Source organism: Rutidosis leptorrhynchoides, chromosome 9 (assembly GCF_046630445.1).
Source record: "Rutidosis leptorrhynchoides isolate AG116_Rl617_1_P2 chromosome 9, CSIRO_AGI_Rlap_v1, whole genome shotgun sequence".
NCBI lineage: Eukaryota > Viridiplantae > Streptophyta > Magnoliopsida > Asterales > Asteraceae > Rutidosis > Rutidosis leptorrhynchoides.
Window position 1 is genome coordinate 353,881,016 of NC_092341.1, and position 19,443 is coordinate 353,900,458.

The window sequence follows — 19,443 nt, forward strand, 5'->3', positions numbered from 1 at the left end:
CAAATTAATATCCGAACAGATACAATATGTGCTGGATGTCCATTTGGTAAAGCTCACCAATTGCCATTCAAGGAGTCAGCGCATCAGTCCAAGACACCACTAGAGCTCATACACTCAGATGTCTTCGGCCCAGTGAAACAAACATCACTTGGAGGTATGAAATATATGGTGACATTCATTGATGACTTCTCAAGATATGTGTGGGTTTACTTCATGAAGGAGAAGTCGGAGACTTTTCTGAAGTTTAAAGAGTTCAAGAACAAGGTAGAAAGTGAGCTCAATACTAAGATTCGATGCTTACGTACAGATAATGGAGGAGAATATTTATCAACCGAGTTCAATATCTATCTTGAGAAGCACAAGATCAGAAGGCAATTAACTTGCCCTAATACTCCACAACAGAATGGAGTGGCAGAACGTAAGAATCGTCATCTTGCTGAAACTTGTCGAAGTATGCTTCATGGTAAGATTGTACCAGGAAGATTTTGGGCCGAATGTATGAGGACGGTTTCATACGTGGTTAACAGACTCCCACAAACAAAGTTGGAATATATTTCACCATATGAAAGATTATGGAAGATCAAGCCAACCGTCAACCATCTCAAGATTTTTGGATGTGTATGCTACGTCTTCGTACCCGATCATCTACGAAGCAAATTTGATAAGAAGGCAATTCGATGCATTTTTGTCGGTTATGATGAATCAAGAAAAGGATGGAGATGTTGTGATCCAAATACTGGAAAGTGTCATACTTCAAGAAATGTGGTATTTCATGAAGCTTCTTCATGGTGGTCACCTCAAAAGATAGAGCTTCCAGAATCTCATGGATTAGAAGAAGTTCCAGAAGAGAAAGAAGAACATAAAGAGCACATATCGGATCCAATTAAAGAAGGAGATGGATCGTACTCTAAGGAAACGAGTCCATGGAAAACTGGGGTACATCAATCTACATCCGAAGAGGTTCGTCCAAGCCAAATGGATGCCGAGGAGCATGTGCAAGAATTACGGAGATCAACAAGGCCAACCTAATCCGAGGTATGCCAATGCTGCTCATGTGGATGAATCAATACCTATTGAGCCTTCCACTTATGAAGAAGCAGCACAAAGTCAAGAATGGCGAAAAGCAATGGAAGAAGAAATTAATGCACTAACAGAAAATCAGACATGGAATTTAGTTCCAAAGTCAAAAGATGTGGAACCAATATCTTGTAAGTGGGTTTACAAGGTGAAGACTCGATCCGATGGCTCCATTGAAAGGTATAAAGCTCGACTTATTGCTCGAGGTTTTTCTCAACGATATGGGCTGGATTATGAAGAAACATTTAGTCCGGTGGCAAAGATCATAACAATTCGAGTTCTACTAGCTTTAGCTGCTAGCAAATCTTGGAAGTTATGGCAGATGGATGTCAAGAACGCTTTCTTACATGGAGAACTCGACAAAAACATTTATATGGAGCAACCAAGAGGCTTTGAGAACAAGATCCATCCTGAGCATGTCTGCAAATTAAAGAAGGCACTATATGGCTTAAAGCAGGCTCCAAGAGCTTGGTACGGGAAAATTGGTGAGTTCTTGGTACAAAGTGGTTTTACAGTTGCTCCTTCATATTCTAGTTTATTTGTGAAACAAAATCAAGGAAAACTAGCCATAGTGCTAGTATATGTGGATGACTTAATCATCACGGGAGATCACTATGAGGAGATCCAAAGAACAAGAGAGAATCTGTCTATCATATTTCATATGAAGGAGCTTGGAGAACTCAAACATTTTCTTGGACTCGAAATAGAGCAGAAAAGAGAAGGATTATTTCTGGGACAACAGAAATATGCGCGAGATCTTTTTACAAAAGTACGGAATGCTTAATTGCAAACCTATCTCAACTCCGATGGATCCGAATACAAAACTACGAGCAGATGAAGGAAAAAGTCTTCAAGATGTTACCATGTATCGAAAGATGGTCGGAAGTCTTATTTATCTCACACTAAGCCGGCCAGACATATCTTATGCAGTTGGAGTGGTTAGTCAATACATGAGCAATCCGAAGAAGCATCACCTTGATGTTGTACGACGCATCTTAAGGTATGTTAAAGGCACTATTAACTTTGGCATTTTATACAAACAAAAGAATGTCATGTGATTGGATATTGTGATGCCGATTATGCTGGAGACTATGATACACGACGGTCAACAACTGGATACATGTTTAGTCTTGGATCGGGAGTAATATCATGGTGCAGCAAGAGACAACCAACAGTATCCTTATCAAGCACTGAAGCAGAATATCGATCGGCGGCATCAGCAACACAAGAAATTATGTGGTTGAAGCAACTAATGGAAGATCTACATCAATCAGCAGATTATCAAGTAAAGCTTTTCTGCGATAACCTATCAGCTATACGTCTAGCAGAAAATCCAGTCTTTCATGCGAGAACAAAACATATAGAAGTGCACTATCACTATGTTCGCGAAAAGGTTCTTGAAGGGGAGATCAATATGGTGCCAACAAAGACAGATGAACAAGTAGCAGATATATTCACCAAGAGCCTAAGTAAACCAAAGTTTACAAAATTCAGAGAAGCACTTGGAATGGTCTGCAAGTCACCAATGGAAGAAAATTTGCATTGAGGGGGAGTGTTAAAATGCAATGCAAATTTAGATAATATGGAATTAGTAATGTATGTAAATATCTAGATATTAAAATGTAAAAGAAATATCTAGATATTAATGAAGAAAAATCTAGATGTTAAAATGTAAAAATCTAGATATTTTTATGTGGTAAAATATCTAGATATTTATCCATGAAAAAATCTAGTGTGTAGAAGTTTCCATGGAGTAGTATAAATATGGGTGGTGATTTCATTTGTGAGTAAGTTGTGTAAGGTGTGAGTAAGTGAAGTTGTGAGAGTTGTGAGGAAGTAAGAAGAGTGTGAGTTCGAGAAGAGAAAACTTGTAAGTAAGTAATATTGTAATTATATTTTGTATTAATAAAAGTGTTCTTTGTTAAGTTTCCCGGTTAAACCTTAGTTCGTGTTTAAGTTCTTAGTGCACTTGTGTTATTTTTATTATATGGTTGGCTCTGCCGCCTAAGTGATATATGGTCGGTTATACCGCCTGAATGATATATGGTCGACACTGTCGCCTCACTATTATTGTGCACTAAGGATTCATAAAATTAAAGGCTAACCAACGTAAAAGTGTTGGTCTAGTGAGTGAGTATAACCTAGGTCCTCTATAGTGGGTGTGTTGGGCTCGTCGAAGTTTCCAACATAGAACTATAATGATTCATCCAGGAAAATGATCGGGTGAGTGGGTTCTGATATCATGTTCAGACCCTGTCTGTAACTCTTAACCGCCCGTTAAAAAAGATAAAGAAAAATATCTCATACGCAACACAAATATTCTTATGAGATAAACGTGAATTAATTGTCAATTATTACGCATAAATTATCGTACAAAATAATAAGTACATTCGTTATGAAGTTAGTACGGTGTTTGGTGAAAGTAACCGGAGCTGCTGGTGGAGCTTATTTTATGCTACCTGTGTCCCTAATTAATTGTCTAGTAACTCATACTAGGATGTTTCAAAATAAAATAACTGTAATAGATAAGAAAAATAAGATAAAATATGGGACAGAGGGTGTAAGGTGCAAGTTGAAGTTCGAAGTATTTTGTATAATAATAATATTGGAAAATTCTATAGGACCTTACATTGATTATACACTTCATAAGTCGTACTTTTTTTCATAAGCTTATAGTGTGGAGCTTATTTTTGAAGAGTTTATAATTTTAGGGTGTGTTAGCTTTTAGAAGCTTATGAAAACGCAAACTTTTTTTTTTTTCAAAAGCTTTACCCTTTTTTTGGCAAAAAACGAAAACTATATAACAAATTCTTTTTCTCGAAAAGAGAAATAGAAAACAAGATACAAGAAGCAACAGCGGACAAGGCTCGAAAGCTAACTACACCTAACGGTTAAGAACTTATAAAAAAATATAAGCTTTGAAAAATTAAGCTACTTGAAGTAGCTTATAAATAAAAATAAACAACGAAACTTATGAAAAATTAAATCATATTATTACCTCTTAAATCATTACACGTCACTTACTTTTTTGTCTTTATATACTGCATCATTTTACATACATAAGTTCCAGTTAATGTATCAAACAATTATATAGCTTAAAAAATAAACGCTAAAAATTATTTTCATCCAAACATACTCCTACCCTTGATAAGCTCTCCTTTAATACATTACCAAAGATTATCACTCGTGCCAAACACACCTTTAAGCTCCTTCTAAACTTGGCATCCAAACGCACAGTAAATTAACCGCCTTTTATACATACTGTCTACAGCTACATTACGCACCAAAGCTTTCTGCAAACTGAAATGAGAGAGAAAACAGTTATTACAATTCATCCTGCTGTCACAACATCAAATCACCGTGACAATAACAATTCAAAAATCACTACAACTTCGGCTGTAGACAGAGAAGAAGGCGAACTACCTGCACCTGAAAATGACGTACGTTTGCGAAACCCTAACGTATTACTCGTATATAATTATATTCTATTTTTGTATGCGTAATTCGAATAGACGATTGCTTGTAGTGTGATTCTGTTGTTTTAGATAACTATTTAGATTTCATTCAGTGCGATTATATAATTATATCCGAGACGATGTTGGCTAAATATCTTAGTTTTTTGGTTAATTTCTTCCTAATTTTGTTTATAGTTTAGGATTATTCATATTCATATACGGAGTAGTTAGTCTATAATGATTTTATTGAGTTTCTCAAGGTCAATATAGCTGTGGGGAGAATCATTAGATTATGAGTTACTTTGATGTCTTATGGATTATTTCATTTCAATATGCTTGACTTGTTATTGCTACATTATGCGTTCAGTTTGTCAATAAGTTTAAAGTAAATTTAGGCCTATGATGCTTAATTGAGCTGCTAGAGACCTAGATTCTAGTTATCTCTGTTGAATTAAACAGATGCTGCTACTTTAATTGCAATACGTTTTGTTCCGGATTTGTTTTTGGATATGGAAAATTTTGAATTAATAGTTTATAGGCGGAAACACAATCAATTTAGATCTGGTTACTCTTTTACTTATTAGATATTGAAATATAATGTTGATGCATTGATTTTCTTCCAGGAGGTAGCAGGTTCTCATTTCCAAGGTAGCACCATTGTTCGGAGGGCTTTATCGAGCAAGGATACCAATGTTGAGATGGGTATGATTGTTAGCCAGTTAATTGTTTTTTAAAATCATCCTTAATATCTTTCGATTCTAGTGATACTCTTTTGGTTACATCTATTAAACGGAATTTGTATATGTTGCACAAGAAAATAAAGGGAATGTGTATGAAGGATATATAGACGTATTTTTCTAATGTGTGCTTGTAATCTGCGATCCCATTCACACGGAGCTTTAATAAAAGCATGATGTTTATACATAGAAACACTATTTCAATCATCTACTTAGACCTCCATTATGTATTTCATTACTTGTTGACTTACACAAGTAGGAGTGGAAGTATTTGCTAATTTGATTTATAAAGCTATGTAGGCCAGTAACACGTGATGCTTGTATATTCTTTCACCTGCATGGTTATTGGGAAGATCCATTAGGTTTAATTTCTGTCCATGGACACTGCCTGTGATTCATCTTAACTAATCTTCTGATTTTGTTGGGTACGTGATAGGGTCATCTGCTCTAATTCACAATCCTACACACACTGCTATAACTTCAAGAACTTCTATGCATTCGAAGAAACGTACAGGTACAGAGAAGAAACGAGTGCCATTTGTGATTAGTTTTTCAGATGATGATAGTGACAGTGACTCTAAAGAAGACATGACAGAAAACACAGTTGAGTCTGATGAGGTGGCAAAAGGAGTCATGAAGAATAAAATGTTGTCCACTTCATTGGCTAACTCACAGATGGTGCAACGAACTGCCAACACTAACATCAAAATGCCCAAAAATTTATCAATAAGTCGTACTGTCTCGTCAATGAACCGAGCTAATGGAACCTTTTCCAAGAATGGTGGAAGCACATCTGCTGGCGTAAAAACACATCTTAAGAAATCTAATCCCCCAAGCAAAGCAATATCAGCCCCAAATAAAGTCCAAGATTTAAGGCAGTTGATTGCGATTCGTGAAAATGAGTCGAAGAGTAAATCTGGCAAGCTTGATAAGGAGGTAGCTTCTAGTGCACCAAAGAGTAGTACAGCTATGAATCGAAAAATCAATGCTGTAAGGATCAGAGAATCTACTCAAGGTGTACTTGGTGAACCTAAGGAGCCAGAGAAGAAACGTCTTAAAGTTGCCGAGTCATCTACAAGGGCTTTAATGTCTGTTGGTAAACATGACAAGACTGTTTCAGAGTCAACATCAGGGGCCAAAATACCTGCAATTGGAATCGATAGTCTGAAGGGTAAATATGATAGGCGTCAAAAAGGAATTATAGGTGAGCGAGGGCAGTCTAGTAAAATGCAGCCGATAAACGAAGTGAAAAATCTTTCCATCCCTCCATTGCATCCGCCATCAGGTTGGATATTGTAAAGATTGTAGCTCTTATTGATAGTTATCCATTTATGCTAATATATATGGATTGTTTACCGCTTTTTGCTAAAGTTGTGTTTATTAACACTAAATGAGGCATAATACAAGGTAAAATGTTGGTTGTGTAGGTAGCGGCATAATCAGGAAGAGCAGGCCACATAATAGGGCGGAGTCTTCTACCCCTTTAATGGGTAAAGCTGATATAATATCTCCAAGTACACAGGTACAGAGAATGAATTTACATTGCAGAGAAGTTGAAATCAAATACAAAGCTCACACATCCATTAAAAATTTGATATGTTCGTCTACTCTCAATTCTGACTGCATTCATCTTACTGATGAATATGTATGCACTTCACCTTTATGATGGTGCGCAAATGAGAATATACTAAGTTTCTTAGAACAAATTACTTTCCCTTGCTCTAGAGCTTGGTTGGTTTCTTTTAGTTGGGTGGTTTCGGGGGTGTCTACCGTAAAGGTGCATGAGTGGTTTTTGGTTTGCTAAGGGTGGTTGGCTCTTTGCTTGCGCAACAACTTCCACCCGGCATGCCCTCGAGTTGCTGTCCACAAGGTCTTTTGGCTATTTTTATTGAGGCAACGACAAGCGCCGTTTTAGTGGCGTCTTGACTGCCGCTCAGAGCCTAAATTGATTTCTCATGCGTGCTTTAAACCCATGAAAATTTGATTCTACCATTTTCATGGCGTCTCCCCTTTTTTTTTTTTTTTTTTTTTTTTTTTTTTTTTTTTTATGTATCTATATTTTTATTTATTTATTTTTATTTTTCTATTTTATTTATTTATTTATTTATTTTTTTTAACTTATCTTTAAAAAAAAAAGAAAAAAAAAAAAAAATTCTTTTTAGCCGGAGGTCCTCACGGAAGCAATCTCTCTACCTGGAGTAGAGAGGGGATGAATTTCCCTTTCCTATGGGTGGAGAATTCCTTTTCTCGACTCGTGGTAAAGGAAACGACTTCTCTTCTAGTTTAGGGTAGAGGAAGGATTGTCTACATCTTACCTCCTCCATACCCCGCAGGCGCGGGATTGGGTATTGTTGTTGTTGTTGTCTATGACTGTACACTTGGGACTTGGGAGTAATATGTTATGTAATAGGCCTATATGTACAGTCCATATCTATTGTAGTACAATATGTTTCTTTATTGACATATTTTGGTGGCTTTGCTTTTGCCTACATACAGCTGTGAAGTCTGAAAAAATGGTTCACTATATTTTTTTCTTTCATAAAAAACCTTTGAAGGAAAGAAAATAACTTGCCTATTTGTAGTACAATCTGTTTCTTTATTGACATATCTATTGTAGTACAATCTGTTTCTTTATTCACATTTCTTCCCAATCCTTCTGTAATTCTCCTTACCAGACACACCCTTAAAAGTCACCGAATTAGGTCATATGCTTAACCTTTCTTGTAGCATCAATTTAGTTGGCAAAAGATGAATTCCAGTGTCCTATTAGTTTAGTCTTGCAATTGTGCTTTAGCATATATAGAAGTTTGAGTTACATCACAGCTATGCGTAGACCATGTCTCTCTAGTTGTTGCTGCTGCTTTATTTAATGTTCTAAGGTGGCCCGTTCAACTTAATAACATAGTTTTGCTATTTAAAAAAGGAAACCTGCTAATCTTACCCATTGCACAATAGAAAAGTATACAGTATAAATTGTAGACTACTTGAATGTTATGAGCCTCTCAAGTAGTTTTCATGGATTAATAAACATCTTGATGTTGATCTGAGCATGACCAGTTGCCTTATTGTTATTTGATATAAGGGATCTTTGAACAATTCAAGCTTCTTAAATCATTTTGGTGCTGCCAACACATCAGCAACTGGTAATATGGATATCAGATCACTGCTCGAAATTGAGGAGTTACAAGACAAGGAGCTGGATGAAGCACAAGTGTATCGGCGCAAATGTGAAATTGAAGAAAGAAATGCCTTTAAAGCTTATCGCAAGGCCCAAAGAAATTTAGCTGAGGCTAACACCAGATGTTCTTATCTTTATTCCAAAATTCGGTCTAATATGATGAATGACTCAAGTACTTTCTTAACAAATATGTCACATCAGCATAGTGGAGCTAATATGAACTCCATAACCAACATGTCGGAAAATAACATGCCACATCATCAAGTGCGTAATGAGACTGAAGATGGAAAAAATGTAGATTCTGAATCATGCAGTGAACAAGATACTAGTGGATCAGAGCCTCGGGAACATAAAGGTAGTGATTCTAGTAATGGGGAAGGAGTATTAAGTGGCGAAAGGGCTGAAGTAGATAATGAATCGGTGACCTCGGACCCCACTGAGGACTCGTTGCTTCTTGAAGCAACATTGAGGTCTCAACTGTTTGCAAGGTTAGGAATTAGAATTTCAAAGAAGAATGAAACGGATCAGATCATGGAACCTGCTACTGTTGAAAGAGAGGATGGAGAAATAATGGAAGATGATGAAATCGTGCCTTCTGATACTGATCAACACCAGCTTTATGAATCTGGAGGTATGTATTGTTTGTACTTTTGGCTCTTTAAGTATGTTATTAAACTCATGGCATCAAGTTTTTAGAATTAAAATAGTATATAAACTTTATGTATTCTGGCATTTTAACCTTCTTCATTATTTTTAATTCTATTTTATTTTATTTTTATTTTTATTTTTTTTTTTGGCAAAAAAAAAAAAAAAGATATTGTGAGATCTGAGAAGAGTATATGTGAGCTCCCTTTGGGTATGAAGGACCAGTGTGATGTTGTCGTATATCCTCCTGTCTGTTATGGATCTTTTTTGACTGAGCCAGTTATGAGGACTACTTTTGGTCATGTAAAGTTCTCAGTCGCGTTGAATTCTATGCAACCACATACTGATGCTATTTTAGATGAGAAAAAAGTTTCTAGTGTTTCTGGGGCCCACCATACTGATTTCTTAGCCAATGTGAAGACGCTCTCTTTATTGGAGGTGTATGCGAGTGAAGTTGGTTCTTACTCTAACAGCTTAGCAATCAATCCCTTTTGGCCTCTTTGCATGTTTGAACTAAGAGGTAAATGCAATGATGATGAGTGTCCTATGCAACATGCCAGAAATTATTCATCCAAAAGCAATGATTGTAACCGGAATGGTATGAAACTTTCAACCAATCTTGTTTTTCTTCCAGAATGTGGTTTATACTTTTCTTATATTTTATTGTCATGTTATCTTTGCAGATAGTACAGGTTCTCTTAATGTGACTCCACCTACGTATCTTGTGTGTTTAGACAGTCTGAAATCTGGTTCACACCCGTATAAGTATCTTGTAGCTCAAAGTCTCGAACAGCGTTGGCAGAAATATTTCAGTGCTTCGTTGGTTGTTTCAAGTTCAATTTTTGCTGATTTGCACCCAGGTGAGCCGTGTCTGCATAGTCCTGAAACACGCATTGATGTCCATGGGGTTTGGAATCGACAATTATCGTATTTTCATGGTAACAATGCCAATGAGGTCAGTCCACAAGTTCCTGTTTTTACAGTTGATTTTAGTGGCCTCTTATTTTTTATATTATTTTATGTTATTTTGCTATATACTTCCTCGTTGAATAGCTTATAGGGTCTTCTCAACAATTTTTTAGTTTTAATTAATTTGTTCAGGAGTAGCTGAAAGTTATATTACCAATATGCATGTGAAAGTGTAAATATGTGGTTATTATATTTTGTTCAAGTATGTGAGTAAAATAGATGATATATTTGTCAATTATTCATTGCCTCTTGAACTGATTTTGATACTGTACGTAGCTTGTTCTTTTGACATATCTATGTAAGTTATTTGTATGTAGGGCCATCCAGAAAAGCATATGGATGATACTTATCAACCCGTTGAGATAGCTCTTCATAATCTCAGTAGAGACGTTAACAAGCAGAGGGGACGCAGAGAGGTACCTTTGATACAGGATTTCTTACATATCTTATATCATGTTTTGGATGTTGTAATTTTGATTTAGTCTCTTATGTATCTCATAATATGTCTGGAAGTTGTATCCTTTGTGATTTAACTAATGGAAATATGCAGGCTCTTAGAGTCCTCGCTCAAGCCCTTGAGCAACACCCTACATCTGTACTTTTATGGATTGTGTATTTGCACATTTACTATAGCAATCAGAAGTCAATTGGAAAAGACGACCTGTTTCGATATGCAGTATGTACCTCATTTTTCTCTCTTTGCTCTTGTATTATTTCGGACTGAAAGCCTCATGTTTTTCGTTGTTTTATGTTAAATGGAGTCAGAGGTCTACATAGTACTTTTTGTAATATATATGAAGTTAGCTATGATAGAAGTGGCAATTTCAATTCATTCATATTAAAACATGTCAATTCACATTCACATTGCATTATAACCTTACAGGTCAAATGGGAAAATATACAATAAAACTTTAAAAGTTACCCTACAAACTGACCTTCAAATAGGATCATCATATGAAAAGAACTAGAAATTATATACTATAGAAACAGAGTCCTAAAAGATTGAGACCAAAATGTCTCTTCAGGAATAAAAATAACATACATGAGCATTTGCATGATGTGGCCTACATCATGTAGTTCTTCACAAATGTACGTACAATGCTAAAATTTACATGATTATTAATATCCGGCGATTGCATATGATGCGACAACTGCACTGCACATGGAGTTTATTTTTCGTTTATACTGAACTTCAATTATCTCAGCTTTACCTTTTTTTCTCTTCATATTACACATTTTATTGTTGTATCCAGGTTGGGTACAATCAATCATCTTATGAGCTCTGGCTGATGTTCATCAATAGTCGCAAAAAACTTGATGATCGGTTGCGTGGTTACGACACTGCTCTTTCTGCACTTTGTCGGCATGCATTTGCTCCGGATCGAAATCCCGAGCTTGATAGTGAATGCATCTTAGATATGTACTTACAAATGCTGAACTTTTTATGCTCTTGTGGTCAAGTCAACAATGCTATCCAAAAAGCCTACACACTCTTAACCTTCACAAAAACATCAACTGATCTGCTTCCCGAACTTCATACACGCCTAACGGTACCCGACAAATATGTCTTATGGGTTTGTTGCATATACTTGATCCTCTATAAGAAATTACCAGATACCATTGTGCAACAGTTTGAATGTCAAAAAGAATTATCCGCAATCGAATGGCCTTCTGTTCATTTAACACCTGATGAGAGTATGCAAGCAATCAAACTGATCGAACTCGCCAGCGAGTATTTTGATAACATTTCAGATCAGATCAAAAAGGGAATAAAATCAGCCGAGTTTTTTGCTGTTAATCACATTAAGTGCACAGCTCTCCTTAAGGGTTTTGATCCTTGCAAGAGTTTGTTGAAGAAGTACATTCAATTGTTCCCGTCATGTTTGGAACTCATTCTTCTATCGGTACGGGTCAATGGATTTGACTCTACTGAGTCAACATTTGCAGCATTTGAAGAGGTTTTGGCTAATTGGGTTGGAGAATCTGGAATACAGTGTGTTTGGAACCAATATGCCGAATCTGCCCTTGAGAATGGAAGACTCGATTTTGCAAAAGAGTTAATGGAACGATGGTTTACCTCTATTTCTGAGTTTCATCATCCAGAAACCAAAACTCTAAATATCAGTGCCTGGATATCTAGTTTGAACCAGACTGATATTGTTTTCGGGCTGCTTAATCTCGCCTTACATAAGCAGTTGCAAAATGATCATACAGAAGCTCGTATTGCCATCGAACAGTTGATAGAACTCGCCTCTTCTACTGACTACAACCGTTGTGTAAGAGAGCATGCAATGTTTTCGTTCAAAAACGGGTTCGGTAACCGGTTTGGAAAAGCCCAATTAGACAGCTTCTTGAACATGTTGAACCGTTATCTAATGGATCCACGAGCTTCCCCTTCTGTTAAACCACTTTCTAGAAGCTTCATCAGGAACATTGGCGATCCAAAAACGCAAAAAATAGTTGCCAATCTCTTGTGTCCGGTCTCATCAGATTCTTCTTTGTTGAATCTCGTTCTCGAATCATGCTTTGGCCCGTCTCTGTTGCCATTTCAAGTTTCTGAAAGGCTAACAGATGATGTGGATTTTGCCGAAGCGCTAATGGAGTTAAGGCCTGCAAATTATCAGCTAGCACTTTCTATTTGTAAGAACTTATCAGAAGCTAATGTTAGCATTTCATTCTGGGCGAGCGCACAGTTGATCGATTCTCTGTTTCAAGCAGTCCCAGTTGCTTCAGAGTCTGTATGGGTTGAGGCATCAAGTTTGTTACATAATGTGGCGGGTTTTAAGTCTATGTTAGAGAGTTTTCACAGAAAGGCGTTGTCTGTTTACCCATTTTCAGTACGGCTCTGGAAGTCTTATCTTGCGTTGGATGTTAATAATACTAAGAAGACAAATGAAGTTGTTAAAATGGCCCGGGAAAAGGGTATCAAGCTTTGATTTCAGGTGTAGATTGTTGTGTAAGAATCGAATATTTGTTGCAGATTTCATGTAACTAGAGTTTACCAGTTTTGGGCAAGAGGCTGTTACTCTTGGTTTTGAACTTTCAGTATGTTGTTATAGAAAAGTAAAAGGTATAGAAAAGTACTCAAATATATAGGATCGTGGAACTAAATAAACAGACGGTGTCTGTAAATGGCTACGTTTCTAGAATTTCTCAGAGTTGTTTTGGTCTGCTAACTTTGCGAAATATCCATGTTTTGTTGTTCTGTTAAATATGTTAATGGTTTTGTCACACTTGTACATGACTACAAGGGATTAAGAGTGGAGTTTTACCATAATCGCCTGCTACTTTTGTACATGATAAAAATATAAAATTAATATATTAAAGTCTTAAGAGGGTGTACGACAAAATTGAAATTTACCAATATATGCAATGTTGAACGGTCCTTTCCTTGATGTAAGGGGTATTTTGAGCCAATTTCTTTTTTCAGTATTAAAGGAAGTCAAGAAACCATATTTGGTTGCACAATTTTAATTTAAAGGAACTAAGTACCTAATGTGTCACGCACTAACGCCAGCATATTTAAGCTTATTTTGAGAGGAAATCGGCTTTTGGGAAAGAAAAAAAAAAAAAGTTGGGGCCCAACCGGGTTGTGACCTATTGATCTGCAGATTTTTATTTAAAGGAACTAAGTACCGAATGTGTCTCGCGCTAACGCCAGCATATTTAAGATTATTTTGAGAGGAAATCGGCTTTTGGGAAAAAATATTAGGGCCCAACCGGGTTCGAACCGGTGACCTATTGATCTGCAGTCAATTGCTCTACCACTGAGCTATGGACCCTTGTGTGTAAAGTCTCTCTAATCTTATTAATTAACATGTTCCACTCTTTATGACAAAAGTTTATTAGTTAACTTGTTCCATTCTCTGTATGATAAAAGTTTACCGTTTACTTATGATCATTTTATTGTAATGTAATTTGATAAAATTTTTATTGATGATAATTAAAGAAGCTTAAATAAGGTAACTTTAAAACTCTTCCCATCTTCATGAGATTTATCATCTATGTTATATTAAATACATCTTAATTGAATGATTCAATATTAAATGTTAAATTCTTTAGCAATAAATGTTAAATTCTTCAACATTTAATTTGTTTGTTTGTAGGGATTATCACCAAAAAGCCTATTTTTTTTACTTGTTTGCGTGAGAGCCCATAAAAAAAAAGTTTGACAATTTGCCCTCGCAAGGAGCAAGATGCATCTTGTTCCCTTGCGCCTTGCGTCTTTAGTCACACTTGAGAGCAAGGAGCAAGGTGCCTCTTGCTCCCTTGCTCCCAGGTGAAAGCAAGGACGCAAGATGCATCTTGCTCCCTTGCTTCCACCTGGGAGCAAGGGAGCAAGAGGCACCTTGCGTCCTTGCTTCCACCTGGGAGCAAGGGAGCAAGAGTCACCTTGCTCTCAAGTGTGACTAAGGTCGCAAGGACGCAAGGCGCAAGGGAGCAAGAGGCTTCTTGCTCTTTGCAAGGACAAATTGTCAAACTTTTTTTTTTATCAGCTCTCACGCAAACAAGTTCAAAAAATGGAGTTTTTTTTGTGATAATCCCTTGTTTGTAACCCTTGATAGGTGGTACCGGATTAAACAAATATTACTGATGAACCATTTAGAGTTTAAGTAACTCATAATCATTGAACTCACATAATATCCTTATGAAAAGATATTATACTCTTTTGTTTATTAATGTAAAGGTTAATACAATACTTATATATCATTAGAGTGTTTATTCATAAATAATTATCAACAAGTTATGATCATTTATAATGAGGTTCATTTAGAATCTTTAAAACATTTTGATTATAACCATTCAATGTTTAATCATTATCTTTCATCAAATGCAGATTACATGTGATATTTAGACTTTGTACGAGAGATTTTTTAAGAAAAAAATAAAATGAAATGAAAAAGGAGAACAAGACTAAGAGATGCATTAAAATCCCCCATAATAGTCCAAGGATGATCACCTACAAACTGCTTATGAACACACAAATCCTTCCATAGATGTCTACGTTGTATGTAGTAATTAGCTGCATAAACAAAAGAGACATAGAATTTCTTACCACAATGAAACGAGAGTAGACAATGAACCACCTGATCAGTAGCTGTAACCACCATAAGTTGAGTTGAGCTACAGATGGATCCCAACCCAAAATAATACGAGTACCAATAGCACACATATTACTATTCGATGTCCAACTCTAATGAGGAAACACAGAATTACAAACATTATTAAGTTTACTAAGAGCAACGTGAGACTCTAAAATAGCAAAGACACTTAACCGGTTACTAACAATCACCTCGTGAACCTCTTGTTGTTTAGGGATTCGGTTCAAACTCCTTATATTCCATGCAGCGATACTAACCATGATGATCGTCCTTACCGGGAGTGCTTACCCCCTCAGAATTTGGTGGAACCATAAAGTTCACAGTCTCGTTATTCTCAGGTTCTACATCACTAGGTTCATCAACAAGTTGATACCCTGTTGTTCCTCCTTCTTCCACAATATTATCTAGAACAACATAAGTGTTACTAACTGAAACATGGTCTTTATCCTTCCTTGGCTTTTCCACTGGAACGTTCTTACTTGTAGCACCACTTGTACTTGCAACATTTGTTGGGTTAATCTTTGGCCTGTACACCATAGTAGGCCCACGTTTTGCCATTTGAAAGCCGTCATTCTATTTCTTATTCAGCGTGACCACCTTCGAAGGTTTTACAGATTGAAAACCATCACTATCGATAACTTTTGTAGCTGGCTGAACCGGGATATTTTTCCGGCATTGCGCATCCCTATGACCAAACACTTTACAGCCCGAGCATCTTGGAGGCTTCCACTCATATTCAATAGTAACCGTATCGACTAAACTGCTAGCACCATTAATCCCAGGCGTTCCAACTTTCAAGTTAGTCCTTAACTCACTTTCTGCACTAATTTCAATCATAGCCCTAGCGTAATTCGGGCGACCCCAAGCCTCCACACACATCGTGCTTGTGTAAGAATCCAACATGATTGGCTTTCCAACCTTCGACGCTATCATACTAAGACCATCTTCAGTATAACCTGTAAAGGGAACGTCAAACAACTTCACCCAACCCGGCACTTTAGACAAGTCCTCTTTCGTCAACCAAACATTAGCCGCCCATTTATTCAACATTATAGGGACTGTACGTATCATCCACGGGCCGTTTTCCAGGACATCAAGCATACCTTTAGACGTTACAAACTTGAAAAAATAAAATCCTTTCGAGTTCATCATAGTTTTCTCGATGCCATACTTGGCCCACGTATTCATCACATAGTTCTTAACAACCGGGTAAACGACTCGCTTCCCGATAAAGTAACCGTATAATGTATTACTATAACGATCACAAGCTTCCATAACCGAAGAGATAGGTAACTCAATGTCAACTCCTTCATTCATCACATTAGAACTCTCCATGAGCCTAAAGTTCACCTTTTTGGTTACTGAAGTACCAACCGTAGCATTCAAGTAAGATACCTTTGGTGTTTCAACATTTAAATTTTTATCAATTTTAACAGGATCACTCACCTCTGGTATACCACCATTCTTCAACGTATCATCTTCCCTAGTGGCCACCTGAGCAGCAGAACCACTCACCTCTGGTACACCAACTGGATTCGAAGTAACATTATTCCCGGATGCTTATGTTATTTTTCAACCTTATAGAATTTCTGATCATAGTCCCATGGTGTTAAAGTTGCCTGATGTTAGCGGCTCTAAGCCAAAACCGTTTAAGTTTGGCAATTTTGTTGTTCATAGTGAGGCGTTTCAAAAGGTGGTTAAGGATGGTTGGGGTGTTGAGGTGCATGGTCATTTAATGTTTCGTGTTGTTAAAAGACTTCGATTGATGAAGAAAGCCTTTAGAAAACTCATGTGGTCTAAAGGAAATATTCATGATCGAGTTACTAAACTAAGGGCTGAATTGGACTCAACGCAGGTTCTTCTAGATGTTAATCCTGATTCGGTGCCTCTTCGATTAGCTGAAAAAAACAAATTGCAAGAGTTTAACGAAGCATTGATTGAGGAAGAACGCTTTTTAAAACAAAAGGAAAAGGTGGAGTGGCTTCGAGTTGGTGATTCAAACTCTAGTTACTTCCACAAAGTTGTTAAAGGTAGGAAAAATCGTAACCATATTCACTCTATTTTTGACAATAATGATAATGTCGTTGAAGGTGATGAAGTTGCTAATGTTTTTACGCAACATTATGAACAATTCCTTGGTATGGCAGCCAACTGTGATAGCATCGATGATCCTGATTCATTGTATACTTCACGTATTAGTTCGGTCAAAGCTGTTCATATGGTGAGACCAATTACGAGCCAGGAAGTTCGGGAGGCTATGTTCAATATTGGTAATGATAAAGCGCCGGGGCCAGATGGGTACTCTTCGATGTTTTTCAAAGAGGCGTGGGATATTGTTGGAGAGGATGTTTGTTCGGCTATTAAAGCTTTCTTTGCTAATGGTCAGTTGCTTTCGGAACTGAACCACACGATTATTTCTCTTGGCCGAAATCTCAGCACCCAAGTAAGGTTAATGATTTTCGCCCGATTTCATGCTGTAATGTTATTTATAAATGCATTAGCAAAATTATTACTAACCGTATTACTTCGTGCTTGGGTGATATTGTCCAGGAAAACCAATCGGCTTTTATTTCGGGTCGCCGTATAGCCGATAATATCTTATTAATCCAGGAATTAATGAGGAATTATCACTTGCAAAGTGGGATTCCTAGGTGTGCTTTCAAGGTTGACATCCAAAAAGCTTATGACACGGTTGATTGGAGTTTTTTGAGGGCTATATTGGGGCATTTTGGTTTTCATAAAATAATGATAAAGTGGATAATGAAATGTGTTTCATCTACTTCCTTCTCGATATGCATTAATGGTAACTTATGTCGATACTTTAAGGGCAAACGGGGTCTTAGACAGGGAGACCCAATGTCTCCTTATTTATTTACTCTTGTGATGGAAGTGCTTTCGCTCATGTTACAACGGAATATTCGGAGTTCGCCAGGTTTCCGTTATCACCCAAAGTGTGAGAGGCTTAAAATCATTAATTTATGTTTCGCAGATGACTTGTTCTTATTTACTCATGCAGATGTTGTATCCGCAAGAGTTGTCTTTGATTCGTTGGATGAATTCAAGAGAGTTTCGGGCCTTACTCCTAGCATTCCTAAAAACACCGGTTACTTTGCTAATGTTAACAATGACGTGAAAACTCAAATCCTGAGCTTAATTGTAGTGACCCGAACTTTTCCATGTTTATATATATATTAAATGAAATTGTTATTTACATGATTAAGTGTTTTCAACATGTTAAGCAATCAAACTTGTTAAGACTTGATTAATTGAAATAGGTTTCATATAGACAATTGACCACCCAAGTGGACCGGTGATTCACGAACGTTAAAACTTGTAAAAACTATATGATGACATATATATGGTTATATATATAGTTAACATGATATTATGATAAGTAAACATATCATTAAGTATATTAATAATGAACTTCATATGTAAAAACAAGACTACTAACTTAATGATTTTGAAACGAGACATATATGTAACGATTATCGTTGTAACAACATTTAATGTATATATATCATATTGAGAGATATTCGTACATCATAATATCATGATAATATAATAATTTAAAATCTCATTTGTATTATAAACATTGGGTTAACAACATTTAACAAGATCGTTAACCTAAAGGTTTCAAAACAACACTTACATGTAACGACTAACGATGACTTAACGACTCAGTTAAAATGTATATACAAGTAGTGTTTTAATATGTATTCATACACTTTTTAAAGACTTCAAGACACTTATCAAAATACTTCTACTTAACAAAAATGCTTACAATTACATCCTCGTTCAGTTTCATCAACAATTCTACTCGTATGCACCCGTATTCGTACTCGTACAATACACAGCTTTTAGATGTATGTACTATTGGTATATACACTCCAATGATTAGCTCTTAGCAGCCCATGTGAGTCACCTAACACATGTGAGAACCATCATTTGGCAACTAGCATGAAATATCTCATAAAATTACAAAAATATGAGTAATCATTCATGACTTATTTACATGAAAACAAAATTACATATCCTTTATATCTAATCCATACACCAACGACCAAAAACACCTACAAACACTTTCATTCTTCAATTTTCTTCATCTAATTGATCTCTCTCAAGTTCTATCTTCAAGTTCTAAGTGTTCTTCATAAATTTTACAAGTTCTAGTTTCATAAAATCAAGAATACTTCCAAGTTTGCTAGCTTACTTCCAATCTTGTAGAGTGATCATCCAAACTCAAGAAATCTTTCTTATTTACAGTAAGATATCTTTCT

The 19,443-nt window shown here is 36.4% G+C and overlaps 3 protein-coding genes and 1 non-coding gene across 4 annotated transcripts in view; 2 read left to right on the forward strand and 2 right to left on the reverse strand.

Moving 5' to 3' along the window:
• Positions 1 to 4,382: 4,382 nt before the first annotated feature.
• LOC139869213 (uncharacterized) lies at positions 4,383 to 12,997 on the forward strand. The gene is made up of 10 exons (XM_071857532.1): positions 4,383 to 4,517; positions 5,156 to 5,234; positions 5,706 to 6,554; positions 6,697 to 6,914; positions 8,352 to 9,078; positions 9,262 to 9,690; positions 9,776 to 10,047; positions 10,379 to 10,477; positions 10,612 to 10,737; positions 11,315 to 12,997. Exons 1-10 carry the CDS (start codon positions 4,383 to 4,385, stop codon positions 12,995 to 12,997), a joined length of 4,617 nt encoding a protein of 1,538 aa, XP_071713633.1.
• Positions 12,998 to 13,771: 774 nt separating this feature from the next.
• Positions 13,772 to 13,843, reverse strand: TRNAC-GCA (transfer RNA cysteine (anticodon GCA)). The gene has a single exon. It is a non-coding gene; the product is annotated as a tRNA-Cys (tRNA).
• Positions 13,844 to 15,736: 1,893 nt separating this feature from the next.
• On the reverse strand, positions 15,737 to 16,498 carry LOC139869214 (uncharacterized). Its single transcript, XM_071857533.1, has one exon. The coding sequence runs from the start codon at positions 16,496 to 16,498 to the stop codon at positions 15,737 to 15,739; it is 762 nt and encodes a 253-aa protein (XP_071713634.1).
• Positions 16,499 to 16,766: 268 nt separating this feature from the next.
• Positions 16,767 to 19,443, forward strand: part of LOC139869215 (uncharacterized) — a 65,458-nt gene continuing 62,781 nt past the window's right edge. The window contains exons 1-3 of the mRNA XM_071857534.1: positions 16,767 to 17,606; positions 17,714 to 18,095; positions 18,180 to 18,266. Of these exons, the coding sequence (XP_071713635.1) occupies positions 16,767 to 17,606; positions 17,714 to 18,095; positions 18,180 to 18,266 (1,309 nt within the window). The remainder of the gene's footprint in view (positions 17,607 to 17,713; positions 18,096 to 18,179; positions 18,267 to 19,443) is intronic.

What these genes read in the sequence shown, in the direction of transcription:
- LOC139869214 (XM_071857533.1), bottom strand. Translation starts at nt 16,498, where the DNA reads ATGGAGAGTTCTAATGTGATGAATGAAGGAGTTGACATTGAGTTACCT.
- LOC139869213 (XM_071857532.1), top strand. Translation starts at nt 4,383, where the DNA reads ATGAGAGAGAAAACAGTTATTACAATTCATCCTGCTGTCACAACATCA. An exon ending in TACCTGCACCTGAAAATGAC is followed by an intron (nt 4,518 to 5,155) that starts GTACGTTTGCGA and finishes ATTTTCTTCCAG; the next exon opens with GAGGTAGCAGGTTCTCATTT. An exon ending in TTCATCTTACTGATGAATAT is followed by an intron (nt 6,915 to 8,351) that starts GTATGCACTTCA and finishes ATTTGATATAAG; the next exon opens with GGATCTTTGAACAATTCAAG.